Here is a 21,681-nt window from a genome sequence, read left to right on the forward strand (position 1 = left end):
GGGATATGGGCCACATGCTGGCAAATGTGACTAGATTAATTTAAGATATCTGGTTGAAATGGTCTGCTTTTGTCCTGTACATCTCTATGATTTTGTGCTAATACTGGAAGAATCATATTCCAGATTGAAACTTGGATTGATAGGCCCAACCTTTGTTTTAACTATGCTGGTCAGTGGCTGAGCATATTTACATGAGTTCGCCAGTGTACTTTTAGCACAAAGAATAAAACACACATTGAAACAAGCAATTATATGATGCTTGATCAGATGCTTTATCTTCAATGGTATCTCTCCCTGAGCCACCAAAAATAAATGACAAACTAAACCCTCTATTACTTAAACATTAGAACAAACACTGGAGCAATATGTAATCAGGAGTATTACAGGATCTCTACCATCCCCCATCCCCCAATCCAACCAATACCAAACACAGAACAACCTTCGTTACCTGAACATCAATTATCCGAATTTCCAATTATCTGAACAAGACCTCAAGGTCCCGTTATAATGTTATCCGTTATCCGAACAATCAGTTACCCAAACAAAGTACTCCCCACCCGTTTTGTTCAGATAATCGAGGTTGTTCTCTAACATGGATTCAGCGTAACATTTCTGTGACTGTCAGTTCACAGGGCATCACAGTCTGGATTCTAACCATCCTAACCATGCACCCTCTCACACTCCATGCCAACCCATGTACCCCATATAATCCTGATGGCCCTATATACCCTCTCGGTCAATTCATTGCCAACTCACTGAACCTATGATTTCACACGTAACAATGAGTTAAATGACCAGATCATTGGGTGGTTAGTGTCATTGAACAGGAGTCAACAATTAGCTCTGGGCTGGCAATTTATCCTCTTTTTAACCTTTGACACCCCAGTGGTACTTACTTTCCACTCCGTTCCTCCATTTGGAGGATGTAGACAGTTTCAACATCGGTGGGTAGGACTTTGGTAACGCTGCTGTCACCCCACTTCAGCTTGAGGCTCTGAGGGCCTGAGGCAGCACACTCCAACCTTGGAGGAGCCGGTGGCAGAGGTCTTGTCTTGGCTTTCACCGTCTGGCTAAAGGGGCCAGCACCGATCCCATTCACCGCCCGAACCCGGATCCTAAAAAGTGCAGGGAAGAAACAAAACCAAAGGAGGTAAACTACTGCATCCTTGACCATGTGAAACAAGAAGCTGGACTCAACATAGGAAGAACTGAAATGAAAGCTCGACAGGCTCCTGCTGGGAAACTCGGTCCAATTTAGGTTCCCTGGCCTTTGAATGGCATAGGCTTCTGCAGAGAAGATTTACCGATGTGGTATCAGGGATGAGGGATTTGGAGAAACTGAAAAAGCTACATTGGGAACCTCATCTACTGGAAATACCCCTCCATCACGCCATTCACCGTCCTGACTTGGAAATGTGTTGTCATTCTTTCAGTGTCATTGGGTTAAAGTCCTGGAACTCCATCCCCAATGGTTTTGTGGGTGCTCTCACATCTGGACAGTTCAGGAAGGCAGCTCACCATCGCCCTCTCCAGGACATTTAGGGATGGATAATAAATGCTGGCCTAACCAACAAGACCCACATCCCGTGAATGAATCAAACCTGCCCACACTGCCTAATATAGGGAAACACTCATATCAAAGCAACAAACTGCAGATGCAGGAGATCTTAATGAAAATGCACAAAGTGCTGGGGTCTGCTAGCATCTGTGAAGGGAGAAACTTGCAACTTTTACAGGGCTATGAGGAAAAAACACAGGAGAGCCACTAATTGGACAAAGAACAGATACACAGACAATGGGCTGAATAGCTGCCTTCTGTGTTGTGTGATCTGATGATGAACTTTTCCTCTGGGGTTGTGAGACTTTGAGCTCACCTTTTGTAAACACAAGAGATTGTTAGTCATTTATTTGCAATGTTTATTAAATCTTTACTTTTTTTACCCTGAGGTAACAGATGGTGCAGTTTATTGGAAGCTGTGATCGACATGCACAGAATTGCAGCCGTTGACTCTGATGGGTTTTTCAGCCTCGCAGGTTTTGTAAACTAAATTACTCCCTTGATGTAGCTACACTGAGTAAACTCTGCTTCCCCCCCCCTCCAACCACACAATGCTGTACCAGCTTTATATAAATTCACGTGCCTTATATTGTTTACATAGCATTTACTGCAGGTCTGAGGGTAAGAGTCTTCTTTGAGATATTAAAGCCTGGCCTCACTTGCTCCCTACTGCCAAACCCACCAAGCCAGATGGACGTCAAAGATCTGTAGATAATGTTTTGCAGAAGAATGGGGGTCGTGTCCTGGCGAATATTTATCCCTCAATCAACATCAAAGCACGAGATGATTTGGTCATTATTACATTATTGTTTTGTGAGATCTTTCTGTGCACAAATTGACTGCTACGTTACCTACGTATCCATGGTTGTAAGGCACTTCGAGACATTGGGTGGTCATGAATCATACAACATAAATGCAAGTTTTGCTTTTCTTATCTTTTCGAGGCAATGAATTGGAGGGCGAAGACCCACTGGTGGGATCCTGCTGGGACCATGGTTCACGCTCTGGTTAATCGCCTCCCCTGGAGTGTACCTCCAGATATATTTACTTGGGTCCCACCTGTCACACCCTCACAGAACACAACAGCAGTCATGGGTCAGAGCAAATGTTCGCACCACTAACCCTCCCAACCCCTTCCACCCTCTCTGCCTCATCCATGGACACTCAGGTTGGCTGAAGGTGGGTCCTCTGACAGAATGTTCGGTTGAGCTCTGTATTCACGATACTGTTTTAAGACTTCTGCATCTCACGACTATCTGTGGGAGTTTGCCGTGTACAAGTAGTTGCCACATTTTGTCCAGTCTGTCAGTGGTTACATTTCAGTAAGCACTTGATTCCCTGGAAAGTGCCTTGGGTTGGGTGGAGGTCATTAGGTTTGCTATAGAGATATAAGGCTGTGCCCTTGTCGTGCAGTGGTAATGACCCTACCTCTGAATCAGAAGGTCTGGGTTCAAACCCACCTGCTCCAGAGGTGTATAATAACATCTCTGAACAGGTTGGTTAGAAAATATCTAGAACCACAAAGCTATATTCTTTCTTCTGTGAAATGGGTTGGGAACGAAGCAAGTCACAGGGAATCCAACTCTACATTGTTAATTCGAGACCAGGTGCAGAAATTACTGATGAGGAGAAAGTGAGGACTGCAGATGCTGGAGATCAGAGCTGAAAATGTGTTGCTGGAAAAGCGCAGCAGGTCAGGCAGCATCCAAGGAACAGGAGAATCGACGTTTCGGGTCCGAAACGTCGATTCTCCTGTTCCTTGGATGCTGCCTGACCTGCTGTGCTTTTCTAGCAACACATTTTCAGCAGAAATTACTGACAGCCAACAAGGTACAAAGTATAATTAAGAGGCTAATTGTGTGTTAGTCTTTATCTCAAGGGGGTTGGAACAAAAAGATAGTGGATGTGGTGTTACATAAAGCTGTGTTTGCACTATGTTTGGAGTATCTGAGTTTATCTGTGGATACCTCATTTAATGTAGGACATCTTGGTCTTGGAATGGTCAGTGCAGAGGCAGCAGAATGATACTCAGACAAAAACTGCCCGATTATTCGGACAGGCTGGTATTTTCTCAGGGATAGAGGGAATAATCTATTCATGGCGTTCAAGATCATTGTTTTTTTCATTAGCTATGGATACCAAGGGATTTTGTTCCATTCATTCATGGAATTGTGGGTATTATCACCTGGAACAACATCTGTTGCCCATCCCTAATTGCCCATGAGTGGCTTCCAATTTCAGAAGACAATTTAAGAGTCAACTACATTGTTGTTGTTCTGGAGTCACACGTAGGCCAGAGATGATAACAACGGCAGATTTCTTTCCCTATGGGACATTAGTGAACCATCTGAGTTTTTAATGATAATCAACAATGTTACACGGTTACCATTAGACTCACTTTTAATTCCAGATTTTAATAAGAATCAAATTTCCCAATCTGCCATGGTGAGATTCAAACTCTTTTCCCCAGAGTCAAGGAGATTTAACTTAAAACTAAAGTTCATTCTCTCATAAGACATGAGTGTCACTGGCATTTACTGGCCATCTCTAATTGACCTTGAGAAGTTGGTGAGAAACTGAAAGGTGTCTTTGGCTATTTCAGAAGGTAGTTGAGAGTCTGGAGTCACATGTAGGCCAGGCTGGGTACGCCTGGCAAATTTCCTTCCCTCAATAACATTACAATATGTTTTTCTGAAGATTTGAAGGTTTTATGATCACTGTTGCTGAGGCAAGCTATTTCTTTTCAATTCTTTTAGACTTTTTCCATGAATTGAATTTAAATTCCTCCAGCTGTCTTGCTGGGATTTTGATTCCTGTCTGTGGATCCAGCTCATCAACACTACACCCAAAGGATTAAGGGAACTGGTCAGCCAGGACTCAGCTGTCTGGCAAAACAGTCTTTGAAAGAACTTGCTGGAAAAATATCTGGAAGAGCAGCCATTGTTCCACTCCCTTGAATCACCGTGTAATGGGAAATCTGCTCATTCTTCACAGGTTGGGCTGTTCAGAAGCGGCATTTATCCCTTCGATCCCAAGAAGTAAAGCTCCTTAAACCTCCAGTTGTCACTGTTCTGATTTTCTATCAATGGACCAAGAAGCACCTCCATTTATTTTTCTTCGAGATTACACAAGGGCAGATGGACTCAATTTCTTATTTTATTCAGAAGACACTAACTCTTGTCTGTTGTGATTTATTCTCTCAGTTTTAAAGAAGAGTGGCCAGTGGAAGGAACATGAGAAAAACTGAAACCAAAGCTTTTCCTCATTCTTCCCCTTACCTGAGTCCATCTCCTGTTGTATTTAGTGCTCCTAAGATCTTATCATTGCTGCAACTAAATCCGCTTCCATTATAAAACAGCACGAGGACAACACAAATTGATTACCCAATGTACTCTTCCAGTGATTTTGAAATGAGCTGAAACTTCATTCCTGCTGTCATTCAGAAGTTCCTGGCAATTGACTGCACAATCTAGGCTGACCCTTCCAATGCAGTACTGAGGGACTGCTGCACAGTTGGATTGCTGTACCTTATGAGGTTTGTTAAACCAGGACTGAACACATTGTTCGGCAGCTTGCAGTGCACAAATTGACTACCATGTTCCTTACATTATAACAGGGAGTACACTCCCAAAGATTCGTTCATTAGTTCAAATTGGCTACCATGTTCCCTACATTATAACAGGGAGTACACTCCCAAAGATTCGTTCATTAGTTCAAATTGGCTACCATGTTCCCTACATTCTAACTGGGAGTACACTCCCAAAGATTAGTTCATTAGTTCAAATTGGCTACCACGTTCCCTACATTATAACTGGGAATACACTTCCAAAGATTAGTTCATTGACCACAACAAACTTCTGACATCCTCTGAGGTCATGAAATGCATTGCAGAAGTGCGGGATTTTGTTTTTTGTTTAAGCAGGATGTGAGTTTCCCATCGGTGAAAGAACTGAGTCATCTTTCTCAGGCCTGCCCACAGAGAGGAAGGGAAAAGCAGGAAGGGTCACAATGAGCCACACTGATTCTGATGACCCAGATTGCTCAATTCGATCAATGGCTCCTGGCTGCAACAATCAATACTTTTGAGAAACGGAATCAGAAGAAGGTTCAAAGTTCCTGATCTAAAATATCGGCTGTCAGGCTACCAGGTACAGTCCAACAGGAACTGACTCAGAGAAGCACAGCTCCACTTTCCCACTCATCGATTCAGAGTGGGCAGGAAGTCATTCTTTTTTTTTTGTGAGGCCCACGTGTCTTGTTTGCGCGAGTTCTGTGTTCCCTCGACATGTGGACCTTTTATACATCTCCAAGTTCATTCATTCTGGCAGTTGGATCTTCAGCTGCCTAGATCCCAATTTCTGGAATTCCCTTCCTAAAATCCCCCCCTGCTCCTCAGATGTGCAATTCACTAGCACAAGAGTGGTTAAGTTGAATAGCTTTGATGCATTTAAGATGACGCTGTACAGAAAGGAACAGAAAGATGGTGTGAGATGAGGAGATTGTAAGAGGAGACTCATATGGAGAATAAATACCATTATGGAGCGACTGGGCTGAATGGTCTCTCACTGTGCCATACATTCAATGGGAAGTTGCTTCTTAGAAACGACCTTTTGACTGAGTTAGTGGTCACCTGTACTGAAATACCCTAATGTGGCAGGTTGCCATATGTTATCTGAATTATGCTGTGGTGACATTTTATTACCAGTTGTTATAAACACCGTGGATGCTGGAAATCTGAAATAAAAAACAAAGAGCTGAAGAAACACAGCAGATCTGGCAGCACCTGTGGAGAGAGAAAAACAGAGTCAACATTCCAATATGACTCTTCTCCAGAGTGAGATTTTAAATTTTCAGCACCTCTGTGAAAGGTAGCAACATCAGATCGATGCTGGAGCGATGGATAAATGGGGAGAACGGTACCCTTACAGGAAATTGAGTGACTGTTGTAGAGTTAACCCCTAGAAATGGAAATAGAGAGGTTAAGGAATGGAAGTGAAGGGAAGAGTCAGGGACGGACCATGTGAAGGTGAGAGAAGATTGGACAGTGTAATCAAGTTAGTGAACGTTTTCAAATCTGGACAGGGGCCGAAAGCAATGATGTCCTCAAAATCTTCTGAAGGAGCATCACACTGGACTCGAAAGATTAGCTCTATTTCTTTTTCAACAGACTTGCTGCATTTCATTTTTTTTTTGCTTTTTAAATTTTAACAAACATTGTTGTTGTCGGCTTTCCAAGTTTTGATCAAAAGAAGTAGTTTTCCAACCATCAGCTCCCTTCTAAATCTTTGGTTTCACTTTCGATGTCCATCCTGCCCACTCCGGTGGGGTTTACTGAGCAGAAATCAGGAACTAAATGAGAGTGAGGGGAGGGAAAAAAAACTCAAATGTCTCTGGGCAACAGATATAGCACCTCGTAATCCAGGAGAGAGAATCTGTTGGAAGATCCACTTAGGAGAAAGTGAGGACTGCAGATGCTGGAGATTAGAGTTGAGAGGGTGGTGCTGGAAAAGCACAGCAGGTCAGGCAGCATCCGAGCAGCAAGAGAATCAACATTTCCTGATAAAGGGCTTCTGCCCGAAACGTCGATTCTCCTGCTCCTCGGATGCTGCCTTGCCTGCTGTGTTTTTCCAGCTCCACACTCTCGACTGGAAGATGCATTTGTCTGCTCGTTTCAGCGGGTAGCAATGTTGTGTAAAATTTGTATTAATTCAGTTCGGTCTGCTATTTGGCTTATTAATATGCCATTACCATCAAATATCATCATCAAACTGTTCAAAAGCATGTGTTTTCTTCCTGTTTTCTTTTTACTTTCTTATTAACCTGTTCAGTACCTGTAGAGCAGTTGAACCTTGAATCCAGACCTCCTGGTGCATAGGTTGTGGGATTGTTTCTCCCCATTTTTTAAGTAATATTGATGATGATCTTCAGACTTGGATCTTTACATGCTTGTTGTTTGTGCTGGAAAATATCCTTTGTAAATGTAGCACGTACACAGTAATAAGCCGAAATTGCACCATTATTGTTAGTTGTAAGCTTCCATAATCGGGCAGTTGGTAATTATAGATAGTAATTGGTCTGATCACCCAGTTGGTTCTCAACTTTATATGAAAAGGATGATTCTTTATCAGCATTCTGAAGGCCGGGTTGGAATTAACAATGTAATTCGCATACTGAGTTATACAGATACTGAGCTTATTAAATATACATCCTATCATGGCTGAAATTGCATTAGTAAATGTGCATTTTCTTTATTTTAGTTTTATATAAATTAAATCATTTAAATGATCTTGAAGGTTGTTGTCAAGATTAAAGACTTGATTTATTCATTGTTTGTTTTTCTTTTCCATATAGGTATCGCTGGTTAGCCCATCCTTGAACTGACAACAGCAGATTTGAAGCCCAGGTCTCGAGACGACTAGTTGCTGGTTAGACCCATTACAGAGAGCAATTAAGGGTCAACTGTGCTGCTCTCAATCTGGAGTCACATGGAGGCCACACTGGACAAAAAAGGCAGATTTCCTTCATTAAAGGGCATTTGTGAACCACATTGGTTTTTATAACAATTGATGATTGTTTCATGGTCTGTATTGGTCACTGAGATAAGCTTTCAATTCAATTCTCTTCACTCTTAAACTTCACCAGCCCTTGTGGTGATATTTGAACCTAGATTCACAGGAATCTAGGTAGGGACTAACGTAATAATGTACCTAATTTTTACTGGTTTGTGGGAAGGGTACCTATCTAGTGTTACTGATCTGTTTCTTCCACTATCCAATGATAAACTCTGAAACTGCACAGCAGCCAGCTTTCCTCCTGACGACAAGCTCCATCACTGCTTAATAAAAGAAGCTCAAGCAAATTTTAAAAGCTTCCTTGGAATCTACTTTCTCGTGTAGAATGTACTAGATTTTAACCGTTCTCTGTGTAAAATAATTTCTTCTCATTTTACCTCTAATTCCCCAGCCAAGTATATTAAAATCTCTAAGCCTCAGGATTCACCCACATTATTGATCAAAACAATCAAGGTGTTTCAGCTCAATGACCCTTCAACAGAAACATGAAAGGTTATTGAGCTGAAACATTAACTGTTTCTCTTTCACAGAGGTCTTTTCCCTAGGTTGGGGGAGTCCAGAACTAGAGGACATAGGTTCAGGGTGAGAGGGGAAACATTAAGAAGGAGCAACTTTTTCATGCAGAGGGTGGTGCATATATGGAATGAGCTGCCAGAGGAAGTGGTGGAGGCTGGTACAATTAAGCATTTAAAAGGCATCTGGATGGATATATGAATAGAAAGGGTTTAGAGGTGTATGGGTCAAGTGCTGGCAAATGGGACTAGATTAGGTTGGGATATCTGGTCGGCATGGTTGAGTTGGACTGAAGGGTCTGTTTCCGTGCTTTACACCTCTATGATTCCATAACTTTATATGTCAGATCTGCTGAGATTTTGCTGGCATTCTGTGTTCCTATTTCAGATTTTCTGCATCTGTAGTATTTCATTTGTTGAGTATTGTCTAATTTGTTCCAGTTTCACAGCACTCTAGATCTGGAAAGCTTATTTTGTGTTTTGAGTAGATATCAGATATTCTTTGTCACCAGCTCCTCTCAATGCACAGACTGACAAAAAGGCAAATGTACAAAGTTGGGATACAGCAAAATCTTTCGAAGAATGTGGTTGACCTTTTATTGTGATTATAATTACCATAATTCTGATAATTACAAATTATGACAATTTTTTGTTTGCATTTAATGATAGAGGGATGAGTCACTGCAGAAATCGCCGATCCTTTATCTTGCTTACATTCATCTTGTTAAAAGGATCTTGGAGCAATTGGAATGTTTTCCTTACAGGAAGCACAGGAGCAGTAGGCCATTCAGCCCCATTGAGGCTATTTTGCCATTCTGGATCCTGACTGATCAGCTTCCTCAATGTCATATTCCAACCATATCCCAAAATCCCTTGATTCCATTCATAACTAGAAATGTACTGACCTTTGTTGTGAGATAATTGAATTTCCCAAGCTCTTTGGGATAGGGAATTCCAAAGATTCACCATTCTTCCTCTTCCCATTCTACAATGGCCTACCCCTTTATTTTGAGGATATGTCCATTTGGTTCTAAACACCCACCCCACCCGAGCCAAGGGAAACCTCCAAACTGCATTTATCCTGTCAATCCCTGCAATGGATATATGAGATCCCTTCTTAGCCTTCTAAATGTCAAAGGATACAAGACCTTCCTCTTCAATCTCTCCTCATAAGATAGCCCCACCACCTTGGGTTTCGAAACATTCAACATAGAAACAGGCTCTTCGGCCTACCAAGACTATACCAACCTACAAATACCAAATTACACTAATCCCACTTCCCTGCACTTGATCAATAGAGTACTGCGTCCTGGTATTTTAAGTGGCCATCCATAAACTTCATTAATGTTGTAAGAGTACCTGCCTCCACCATCCTCTCAAGCAGTCCTCTGGGTGAAAAAATATTTTCTCAGGTCTCCCCTAAAACACTTATTCTTCACTGTAAACTTATGCCCTCTGTTATTACACACGTCTGCCATGGGGAATAGATTCTCACCATATCTATGCCTTTCATAATTTTGTATACCTCTGTTCCAAGGAATACAAACCCAGCTTATCCAGTGCCTCCTCATAACTGAGTCTCTTCATCCCATGCAACATCTTGGTGAATCTCCTCTGCACCCTCTCCTGTGTAGTCACATTCTTCTGATAGTATGGTGACCAGAATTGCACGTAGTACTCCATCTCTGGCCTACCCAATATTCTTATACAGTCGCAACAAGTTGCAGGCTACTCAGCCACTGGTACAAATATCAAGTCCCATGCTTTTCCCTAAATCTGAGCAATGTTCCCACTTCACAGCCCAGGGTTAGCAATTGAACCATTCCCCTCTGCCATCCCAACAGACTTCTATTCAACACATGTCCCTGACACAACCCCCATTTTGGGGATTGGGTATCAGCCACTTTGAGTTGGGGATTGTCGGCCCACACTGTGTGATGAGAAAATTACCTGTAGGAAGTGCCGGGCAGGAGATCGCGTATGATGTAGGCCGTGACATTGTCCACAGTCAGCTGGCTCTCCCCCAGGTCTATGCTGTACGAGAGGATCTCAGAGCCGTTACTGCATGGTTCGGTCCACTTGACGGCGAGGCAGCTGGAAGTCGAGGTCAGACAATGATCCAGGTGCTGGTCCTCCAGGACATACAGGTTGGAGATGGCATCAGGGACCGAGGCAGGAGTGGTGTGGGTGATCACACTGCTATACGGCCCACAGCCAGCCTGGTTAGTGGCCTTAACAAGAAAGGAAAAGAGAACAGGCTGTCAAGAGACTGCTAAACATCCACGCTGCATCACCTAGACCCAAAAAAACTCCCCCTCCTCTTGAATACCCCCAGCACCAGATGCTTGGAAGGACTCTACATGGTCGCAAGCTTTCAATGAGTCAGTCCACTTGACTGCCTGTTCCAAGGTCACAATGAGAACATGGTGGACGATGGGTGGTTTTGTGGCAAAGTCACAGAACCAGTAGTCTCGAGATCCTACATAATGTTCTGGGGCCATAGGTTTGAAACCACCACGGCTGATGGTGCAATCTGAATTCAATTAAAATTAAAATAAAGTCTGGAATTGATAACTTATCTAAAGATGATCATGGAACATTGTTAATTTGTCACAAAAATTCATCTGGTTCACTGATATCCTCTCGGGATGGAAATCTGCCATCTTTAATTGCTCTGTCAATGCATGACCCCCAGATCCATAGCAATATGATGAATTCTTAACTGCCCTCAGGAGGGGCCTGAGAGCCAATATGTTCAATGGAGACTCGGGATGGGCACGAATGGTATCTTGTCAATGATGCCCACATCCTACACAAAAAATTAAAAGTTGAGCTCCTCCTGCAAATCCAAGCCAAGCACTCCGTGGCACAATCATAGCATTTTATAGCATAGGGACCCAGTGTGTATGTGGTCAGCTTTTTCTAAGGACTGGTCAATTAGTTCTATGTTCCTTTGGTCCTTGACCACTGTAACTTTCCAAAAGGAAACTGAAGGAGAAAGGTTTGCAGGACAATGAGTTCACCATGAAGACTTGACTTTCTCAAACTCGTCCCTCTCCCGATGACTTTCTGTTTGACTCATTCTCTCTATTCAGAGATGAGAGTCAAAGCGTGTCACGCTGGAAAGGCACAGCAGCTCAGACGACATCCAAGGAGCTGGAGAGTCGGGAATGTGATGAAGGGCTTATGCCTGAAACATCGACTCTCCTGCTCCTTGGATGCTGACTGACCGGGCTGTGCTTTTCCAATGCCACACTCTTCGGCTCTGATCTCCAGTCCTCACTTTCTCCTATTGAGAGAGTGACCTGTGCTCCTCTGGTGCTATGGAGACTGTGACTTCACCTTCATTCAATTGTTGCCCTGCAACTTCAGATCACAACTCCTTGCCAGCTCCTTAGCCCATTATCCCTAAAGTTAATTGGGTTCAAACTCACCGGTCAAAACAACCAAGGGTTTTAGGGAGAGTGGATGTGATAGCAAAGATTTTCTGTGATTTTATTTGAGGAGTTCAATGTTATACCTCGATGTTAGTAACCACGATTTTAAGGCAAATGCACAAAGCTCTCAGCTTAGTTGTTTCAAAACATCTTCTAAATTGGCAGAGATTTTCAAAGGCTCAGAGCCTAGAACATGATGGCAGTCACAAACTGTTCAAGCAAAACAGATGCAAATTAAGTAGCAGAGAACTGGTGACATGTTGTTTGAATTTGAAATTTCTGGATATTGCAGGAGTATGCAATTCTGTTGGATGTTTGATGACCTTAAGCTGCCCTCACAACCAATGAAATTCTTTTTCGAAGTGAAGACACTGTCGTAATATGGGAAACACTGTAGCAAATGGGCGCACAGCAAGCTCCTAAAAGCAATGTGATTATGGCCAGATCCTCTGTTTTAAGTCAAAATGATTGAGGGAGTAATATTCGAGCCATGGACACATGCAGCATAGAAACAGACCCTCCGGCCTAATGCGTTCATGCTGACCAGGGTTGCTAAACTGAACAAGTCCCATTTGCTGCATTTGGCCCATATCCCTCTAAACCTATCTGTGTACCTGTCCAAATGTTTTAAATGTTGTATTTGTACCCATATCTACCACTTCCTCTGGCAGCTTATTCCATAAATGCACCACCCTCTGTGTGAAAAAGTTGCCCCTCAGGTCTCTTTTAAATAAAGAACAAAGAAAATTCACAGCCCAGGAACAGGCCTTTCGGCCCTCCAAGCCTGAGCCGATCCAAATTACTGTCTAAATCTATCAGTCAATTCCTAAGCATCTGTATCCCTCTGCTCCCCACCTGCTCATGCATCTGTCTGGATGCATCTTAAATGAATCTATCGTGCCTGCCTCTACCACCTCTGCTGGCAACGCATTCCAAATGCCCACCACCCTCTGTGTGAAGTACTTGCCACGTGTATCCCCCTTAAACTTTCCACCTCTCACCTTGAAAGCATGACCTCTCGTTATTGAATCCTTCACCCTGGGAAAAAGCTGGTCTCTATTCACCCTGTCTATACCCTTCATGATTTTGTAAACCTCAATCAGGTACCCCCTCAATCTCCTTTTTTCTAATGAAAATAAACCTAATCTACTCAACCTGTCTTCATAGCTAACACCTTCCATACCAGGCATCATCCTCGTAAACCTTCTCTGCACCCTCTCCAAAGTGTCCACATCCTTTTGGTAATGTGGCAACCAGAACTGTACACAGTATTCTAAATGCAGCCGAACCAATGTCTTGTACAATATTAACATGACTTGCCAGCTCTTATACTCAATACCCCGTCCGATGAAGGCAAGCACACTATATGCCTTCTTGACCATTCTATCCATCTGTGCAGCAACCTTCAGGGTACAATAGACCTGCACTCCCAGATCTCTCTGCCCATCAACTTTTCCCAAGGCTCTTCTGTTCATTGTACAATTCGCTCTAGAATTAGTCTTGCCTAAATGCATCACCTCACATTTGTCTGGATTGAAAGCCATCTGCCACTTTCCAAGTATATATAGATCATATCTCTCAGTATCCTCTCCAGCAACTTGCCCATCACCGTCATCAGGCTCATTGGTCTGTAATAATCCGGAATATCCCTACTACCCTTCTTGTACAGGGAGACAACATAAGCAACCTTCCAGTCCTCCGGCACCTCACCTGTGTTTAAGGATGCCACAAAGATATCTGTCAGGGCCCCAGCTATTTCCTCTCTTGCCTCCCTCAGCAACCTGGGATAGATCCCATCCGGTCCTGGGGATTTGTCCACCTAAATAACTTCTAGCCTATCTAACACATCTTCCCTACTTATGCCAACGTGACCCAGACTAATCAAACATCTATCTCTAATCTCAAGATTCATCACGTTCCTCTCCTCAGTGAACACTGATGCAAAGTAATAATTCAGAATCGGCACACAGCCTTCCTTCATTATCTTTTAGTGGACCAATCCCTTCTCTAGTTACCCGCTTGCTTCTTATATAAGAATAAAATGCTTTGGGATTCTCCTTAATTCTACTCGCTGAAGCTATTTCATGACCCTTTTAGCCCGCTTGATTCCTTGTTTAAGACTTGTCCTACTCTTCCGATATTCCTCCAGGGCCCGTTCCATTCTCAGCTGCCTAGACCTTATGTACGCTTCCCTTTTCCTCTTGGCTAGTTGTACAATTCCTCCTGTCATCCACGGTTCATGAATCTTGCCCTTCCTATCCTTTGCCTTCAATGGGACATGCCTAGCCTGCACTACCGTTAACCTAGCTTTGAAAGCCTCTCACATCTCAAATGTGGACTTCCCTTCAAATGTCCAATCCACATTTCCCAGCTCCTGCCTAATTTTGATATAATTGGCCCTGGCCCAGTTTAGTACCCTTCCCTTAGGACCACTCTCTTCTTTATCTATGAGTGTTGTAATGCACAAGATGTGTCAGCCTCATTTATGATCTTGAGTATACAGAATATGAACGAAGGGAGCTGGGAATGCTGTGTAAGTAAGAGTGAACACCAACAGTTCCAAGGACTGGAAATGAAGGATGATGAGAGGATTCTTCAGAGGACCAATGATAAATTCAAAGCAGCAAGAAAGGACATCTGCCTTTTTTTTTCCTTCTCGAGTAGAGAGCTCTGAATTGTAAAGGTATATAGATAATTTCTGTGGACATTTCCAGGTATAAAAGTGAACTTAAATGTTAAGAAACATAAAAATGGATCGTATAATTCCTCCAGGTAGGTTAAAAGGAAAAGATTAGTAAAGCCGAAGACAGACAGGAGAATTTAAAATAGGAAATTCGGAAATGACAGAAAAGCTACATAAGTATTTTTTTGTTTATCTGTCTGTCTTCTCAGAGAGAGATAAGAAGTCAAGAGTTTGGTGCTGGCAAAGCACAGCAGGTCAGGCAGCATCCGAGAAGCAGGAGAGTTGATGTTTCGGGCAAAAGCTCTTCATCAGGGATGAGGCTGGCAGATAAGAAGCCTAGTTGAAATAATTTGAGATCTGAAGATCTAGTGAGAGCATGGAAGTGAAAGGTATTACACTTTAGTAGAAATAAAAGTATTGGAGAAGTTAATGGGCTGAAAATTGACAAAGTCCCTTCTTCCCAGAGATCTTCACTCTAGAGTATTGAAAGAGATGGCTGCAGAGCTGGTGGATGCAATAATGATCAACTTTCAAGATTTGATTAACTCTGCAATTATACCTGCAGATTAGAAAGTTGCAAATGTCATTCCTCTGTGTAACAGAGGAGAGAAGAGTGAAAACAGGGAACTGCAAAGTGGCAAACTGATTGTTGAACGACTGGCTGTTTTTATGAGGATAATTTAGTCAGGCTGGGCTTGTTTGCACTGGGGCTTAGCAGAGTGAGGGTTGATTTGATTGCCGTGACAAGATGAACATGGAAAGGATACTTCCTGTATGGCTGAGTCCAGAACTAAGTGTGTTACAGCCCACTTGGGAAAGTGCACTGATTCTCAAAGCCCTACTGCTCTCAAGGTCCCCACAAGGCTGATCGAGTCACAAACAGTAAATTAATACACACAGCCCCCCAGTTTACCTGTCTGGTTGGAAGCAGGTTAACAGAAAATGGTCTCCAAGTTCCTGCACTAACAATAACAGCTGTTTATTGAAAATAAATAATTCTAACGACAAGAAAACAGCTAAAAATTATCAACATACAGCTTGACCAATTAAAACCCTCACCTTTTTTAAAATCCTTACACATACATACAGATAGACACTGACAAACAAACAGAATTGCGCGATGGGTGAAGGGACAAAGTCTGGAAAAGCACCAGCCCAAAGAGTTTGCTGAGATGGTCCATTTGCTTCTGTTCAGTTCTTTGATCTCTTTTCTCCAGATTCTTTCACTTCTTTGCAGGAGGCAAAGTGTGATTAGATTAGATGACTTACAGTGTGGAAACAGGCCCTTCGACCCAACAAGTCCACACTGACTCTCCGAAGAGCAACCCACCAAGACCCATTCCCCTACATTTACCCCCTCACCTAACATTACGGGCAATTTAGCATGGCCAATTCACCTAACCTGCACATTTTTGGACTGTGGGAGGAAACCGGAGCACCCGGAAGAAACCCATGCAGACACGGGGAGAATGTGCAAACTTCGCACAGACAGTTGCCCGAGGCGGGAATTGAAACTGGGTCCCTGGCGCTGTTAGGCAGCAGTGCTAACCACTGAGCCACCATGCCACCCCATTGTGATTGGTACACTAATTACAAAGTCGCTTCATTACTGATTCAAAGGCAACAGTTTGCAGCAACTGGTGGGAGGAAGGGAGCTGGCATGCTTCAGGCACTGTTACTGCAGAGAGAGAGAGACACGCACAGAACCTACTCTTCCAACAATCCAGCAGCTCCTCCCTCTTTACCATAACTCCCAAGTTGTTTACATACCAGGAGCCAATCAGAGCTCCTGTCAGGCTGATGTCCTTTGGCAATCACGAATGGTTAGAACTGCACAGATCAATCAGCGACAGCTTGTGGCTGATGTCAGTCTGCACACACAATCCAGAGCTGCGCCACCTTATTCTCACCTGCCTGACTGTTTGTAAAGCAGCAAGAACCCTACCTCCTGACTCCCCAGAGCTTTTTCATAGCCTTCAAGACTCTAGTCAAGAGTGCGATGGAATACGACCCATTTCTGTGGGCGACTGCAGTTCTGACACTCAAGAAGCTTGATGGTATAAACAGCAAAGAACGTGGGCTGTTTGGTACCAGATCCACAAATATTCATTCCCTTCACCATTGATCCTCAGTCGCAGCAGTTTGTACCATCCACAAGACACAGTGCAGACATTCACTGCAGATAGTACCTTCCAAACCCATGACCACTTTCATCATTAGAAAGTCAAGGGATACATTGGAAAACCAAGCTCCCCTCTCAGCCACTCATTATCCTGACTTGGAAATACTTTACTGTTCCTTCAGTGTCAAATAAAACAAAGAACTGCAGATGCCGGAAATCTGAAACAGAACAGGAATTGCAGAATCTGTGGATGGGAAGCAGAGTTAACATTTCGAGTCCATGATCCTTCTTCAGAATGGAATTTCTCCAGCAAATTCTGTTTTTGTTTCTTCAGTGTCGCTGTCTCAAATCCTGGAATACAGTGGCATTGTAGCGTCTACCTATAGCACATGGGCTGTAGCAGTTAAAGAAAGCAGCTCACCTTCTCAAGGGTAGTTATGGATGTGTGACAAATGAGAGCCCAGCCAGTGACACCCTTGAATGCCTTGAATGAATTTTTTTAAAAAGTGGAAATATAATTCACATTGAATTAGAGAAACTTGTTTTCTGAAGGGCAGCAATTCCTTCCTCAGACCTTGGTTTTAAATAAAGTCCATTCTTCATTTTTATCCACAATCAAACTGATGAAAAATACAAAGATACATGAAGAGTCATTTGGACTCAAAACGTTAGCTTGTTCTCTCTCCACGGATGCTGCCTGACCCGCTGTGATTTCAAAACGATATAGTCTTATCAGGTGGCACTGTTGTAAAACTAGGGGTCACTCTTTTAATAACAAAGACGAGGAGGACTTTCTCCCCCTCAGAGGATTGTGCAAAGGATTCTGTAATTACGTGCCTCAGAAATTGAGGGAGTTGTGGTGACTGAATACTTTTAAGGTGGAGGTGGATAGATTGCTGTGGAGAGTGTGGTGCTGGAAAAGCACAGCAGGTTAGGCAGCATCCAAAGAGCAGGAAGATCAATGTTTCGGGCAAAAGCCCTTCATCAGGAATGAGGCTGGGAGCTCTGGGGGATGGAGAGGTAAATGAAGGACTTCTGCCCAAAACTTCGATTTTCCTGCTCTTCAGATGCTGCCTGACCTGCTGTGCTTTTCCAGCACCACACACTCAACTCTAATCTCCAGCATCTGCAATCCTCGCTTGTGCCTAGTGAATAGATTGTTGTTTGGCAGGAATTCAAGGGTTATCAGGAGGATCGGGAGGAATATGGAATAGATCAGAGAGATCAGACGTGATCTTATTAAACAATGGAGCCAGCCTGGTGGGCTGAATGGTCTACATTTACCACTGCTTTATAAGTTGGTATGGTTCATATGTCCTTGGTAAGGTAAATACTATAATCTGTTATAAAGTTTGTGATTATGGGATACTTAGAAATGATTGCACAATGTCAACATAGACTTATGAAGGGAATTTCATAACAGAGTTTTGAAGATGTGTTTTTTAAGGATGTTATAGCAGAGTTAATAAGGGAGTATCAGTGGATGTGGCTTATTTAGTGTTTCAGAAGGCTTTTGATATAGTCCCACACAGGAGGTTACTAAACAAAATTAAGGTGTAGAGGATTGCGGCTGATATACTATTATGGATTGGATAGCAGGTGGAAAGCAAAGAGTAGCAATAAATGGATCATTCTCTGATCATTGGTAGGCTCTATCTGTTGGGGTACTTTAAAGATCAGTGCATTAGAATGTGGAAATTGTTATATTTTCAAGTTTGCAGATGATACAAAACTTGGTGGGAATGCGAGTTATGTGGAAGACGCAAAGAGACTTGGAGGGAATTTAGACAGAGTGAGTGATCAATGATCAAAGCGATCTGCGTATTTTCAGCTAAAAATAGGAAGGAAATTGGGTTAATAACTTTAGGATGATCACCTAATTTTACTTCACACTAATTTAGTTAATGATGCAACCAAATAGATTCTGCTTGCATCTGGCACCAACAGCCAAATACAACAGCATTCTCTGAGCAATGCCCAGATTTATCATTCACTGAAAATCTGTTGGGCGATTAACAATAATTACTTTCCCGTTGTGCATGGACTGCAAAATCACGTGTTGCACCAGTACTGACGTCAACAGAATGAAATGGAGACTGAAGCTTTAAGGAGAGTTGGAAGGCTGATGGCTGCTTGCTGATGCTGTTAATTACAGTCAAAGTGAAACAGAAGCTGTAGTGGTTGCAGATGAGACCCTCCAAACTGCTGCTCGGAACTGCCTGTCACTCATGGAAACACAGAGTCGCTCCACAACAGGAGGCCTTCTGGCTCCATAACGTTCTTCGAAGGAGTAACTTATGTAATGTCTTTCCCCTGTCTGCTTCCTCTTTGGATGGTGATCTCTTGAAAGCTTCAAACAAACCCTTCTCCACTATGCACTCAGGCAGAACACTCCAGATCCTAACCCCTAACTACATGAAAAAGATCTTCCTGGTGCTGCTTTTGCGAATTACCACAGATCTGTATCCATTGATTCATGATCTATCCAACAATGGGAACAGTTTCTCCCCGCCCACTCTGTGCAGACCCTTGGTGATTTGAAGATCTAGATCAATTCTCCTCTTAGTCTTCTCTGGTCCAAAGGAAGCAATCCCCACTTCCTCAGTCAACTACATAACTGCAGTAATGTTCTTATGAAACTTTGTGCCCTTCAGCCTATCATTTGGAAACAAGGATGAAGTGGGGAACTTTTCAGAAGTAACTTGCATTTTTGTGACACCTTTCAGTGCTGCACATATTGGCACCAAGGCAATGTATAGTTATTCCCACAATAAATGTAGGAGAATGCAGCACTTGCTGACACCAACAACTGTGGGCAACAACTCATGGGGCATACATTTGGCAATGTACAGTTCCAAACACTGACACCACCATGTGAACTTTAAACTGGACTCCAGTCAAGAGGGTGCAGGGGAAGGTGAAACAGGATTTAATAGTTGGGGGTGGGGGGTGGAGGAGGGAGCAGTAAGAAGAGCCCTGGAGCCAGGAAGCCCTCCCCACAATTCTGGGCAGGCCATTGGATGAAACATCCAGGAAACCTTCCAATCAGATTTGACAATTCTATCTGTGCATTTCTACACCGTCTCGTCAATCATGACCATGTCAGTAACAGCAGAGGGTAGACACCTTCTCATTGTAAAGCTGACAAAGAGCATCTTCTCGAGGGAAATCCTCCATCTCACACTCTCAGCCCATTCAGTCCACATCAAGGAGTTGTCTGATTTCTGAACCATGTGCGTGTCAATTTAAATGGATCAACAAAGCTGTTAGGACCTCAAAGGCCAATATTTGTGCCTCAGCTAGCAACATTGAAACGGATGACCACATTGTTCATCTCACTGCTGTTCACAGGAACCTGCTGTGCACGACCACAAGAATACATTCGTCATTGGATGCAAAGCATTTTGGTCCACCTGAGTTGGCAACAGGTGCTAACGAAATGCAAGTTGTTTTTTTTCTGTCTGCATGTATGAGCTGGGCTTAATTGGATTCCATGAATCTCCAGCCACCAGCACTCTTGCCAAATGCTGCAACCAATCCAAGCCCTTAAATAGGTTGTCCTGAAGTAATTACTTATGGGAGGATACATTAATGTGGTTTCATGGGAGAAAATGGCCCGTGTCTTAAACTAATTTCTTTAAGTGTAATACAGATGTGAATGCTACTGTTTTACTGCCTCTAGCTCACAGACAGTTTAATTTATTTTCTCTAATAATCAGACATCGAACCTATTGCGGCAATGAACTCAGGATGACTTCTAGTGCAGACTTGGCAAAGTCACCAGGAACAATGTTAACCCTCGAGGGTGAGAACAACAAGAATATGTCCAGCCCTGGTCGAATTTTATATGTTTCAACAAATAATTCTGAGCTGACGAGAACCAGGCCCAATCAAACTCAGTCCAAAGAGGTGCAGGCTAGATGGACTGGCCATGCTAAATTCCCCACAGTGTCCAGTGTGCAGGCTAGGTGGGATAGCCTTGGGAAATGCAGGGTTACAGGGATAGGATATGGGGTGGGTCCGAGTGTGATGCTCTTCAGAGGACTGAATGGCCTGCTTCCACGCTGTAATAATTCTATGTTTCTATTCTATGATTTTATGATCTCTCCTCAAATGACAATTCTGCCATCCCTGATCTCTGCAGTGCGAACCTCCCCTGCACTCCCTCTACAGCAGGTCAATCCTTTCTTAAGAAGGGAGGCCAATGCTGTGCTCCAAGGGTGGTCTCATCAGGACCTTGTTTAACTGCAGTGGCAGCACATCACTGAGCTGGCTATTCTGTGAAAGGTTCTGTAAGAACACCAGTTTGCGTTGAGAAGTTGGATGGATCAATTATGAAAGAAACAGGATTTTGTATGTTGGCTACTGCTCTTTCCCGTGTTGTTAAAAAGGGAGTCTTCCAGTGTGAAAGATCCAGAGTTTAACAACATGAGTCATCAGCTCCTCACTTGAAGTTTCTAAAAGCATCATTTCTACTAATATGATATAAGAATTACAGGTGAATATGAGAGTGAGATAAAGTGAAAGTATAATTATAGTGACTGTCAACAGGACGTGCTCATTAGTGTTTTGAATAATGTCAGGAACACTGATTCGACCCTGAGGGACTGTAATGGTTATGCACCTGAACAAAATAATGCTCTAATTCTTGCTATTAATTTAAATGACCATCCAAATTCCCAGTCCTAGGTTTATAACTAACTTCTTTGTAACTTTAATCAAATTTGATGTCGCATTCTTTATCTGTTCCAACAGTACCTTGCTCTCTCCAGCTTGCCCTTTGATTTTAGCTTTGTC

The 21,681-nt window shown here is 43.0% G+C and overlaps 1 protein-coding gene across 2 annotated transcripts in view; it reads right to left on the reverse strand.

The window, feature by feature from the left end:
* The window catches only part of fndc3ba (fibronectin type III domain containing 3Ba), a 343,026-nt gene that overhangs the window by 43,692 nt on the left and 277,653 nt on the right, over window positions 1–21,681 (reverse strand). For both annotated transcript variants that reach the window (XM_072572145.1, XM_072572146.1), the window contains exons 22-23: window positions 10,593–10,873; window positions 897–1,115 (exon numbers count right to left, since the gene is read on the reverse strand). In XM_072572145.1, coding sequence (XP_072428246.1) covers window positions 897–1,115; window positions 10,593–10,873 — 500 coding nt within the window. The remainder of the gene's footprint in view (window positions 1–896; window positions 1,116–10,592; window positions 10,874–21,681) is intronic.

The sequence above is a fragment of the Chiloscyllium punctatum genome, chromosome 6 (assembly GCF_047496795.1).
Source record: "Chiloscyllium punctatum isolate Juve2018m chromosome 6, sChiPun1.3, whole genome shotgun sequence".
Classification (NCBI taxonomy): domain Eukaryota; kingdom Metazoa; phylum Chordata; class Chondrichthyes; order Orectolobiformes; family Hemiscylliidae; genus Chiloscyllium; species Chiloscyllium punctatum.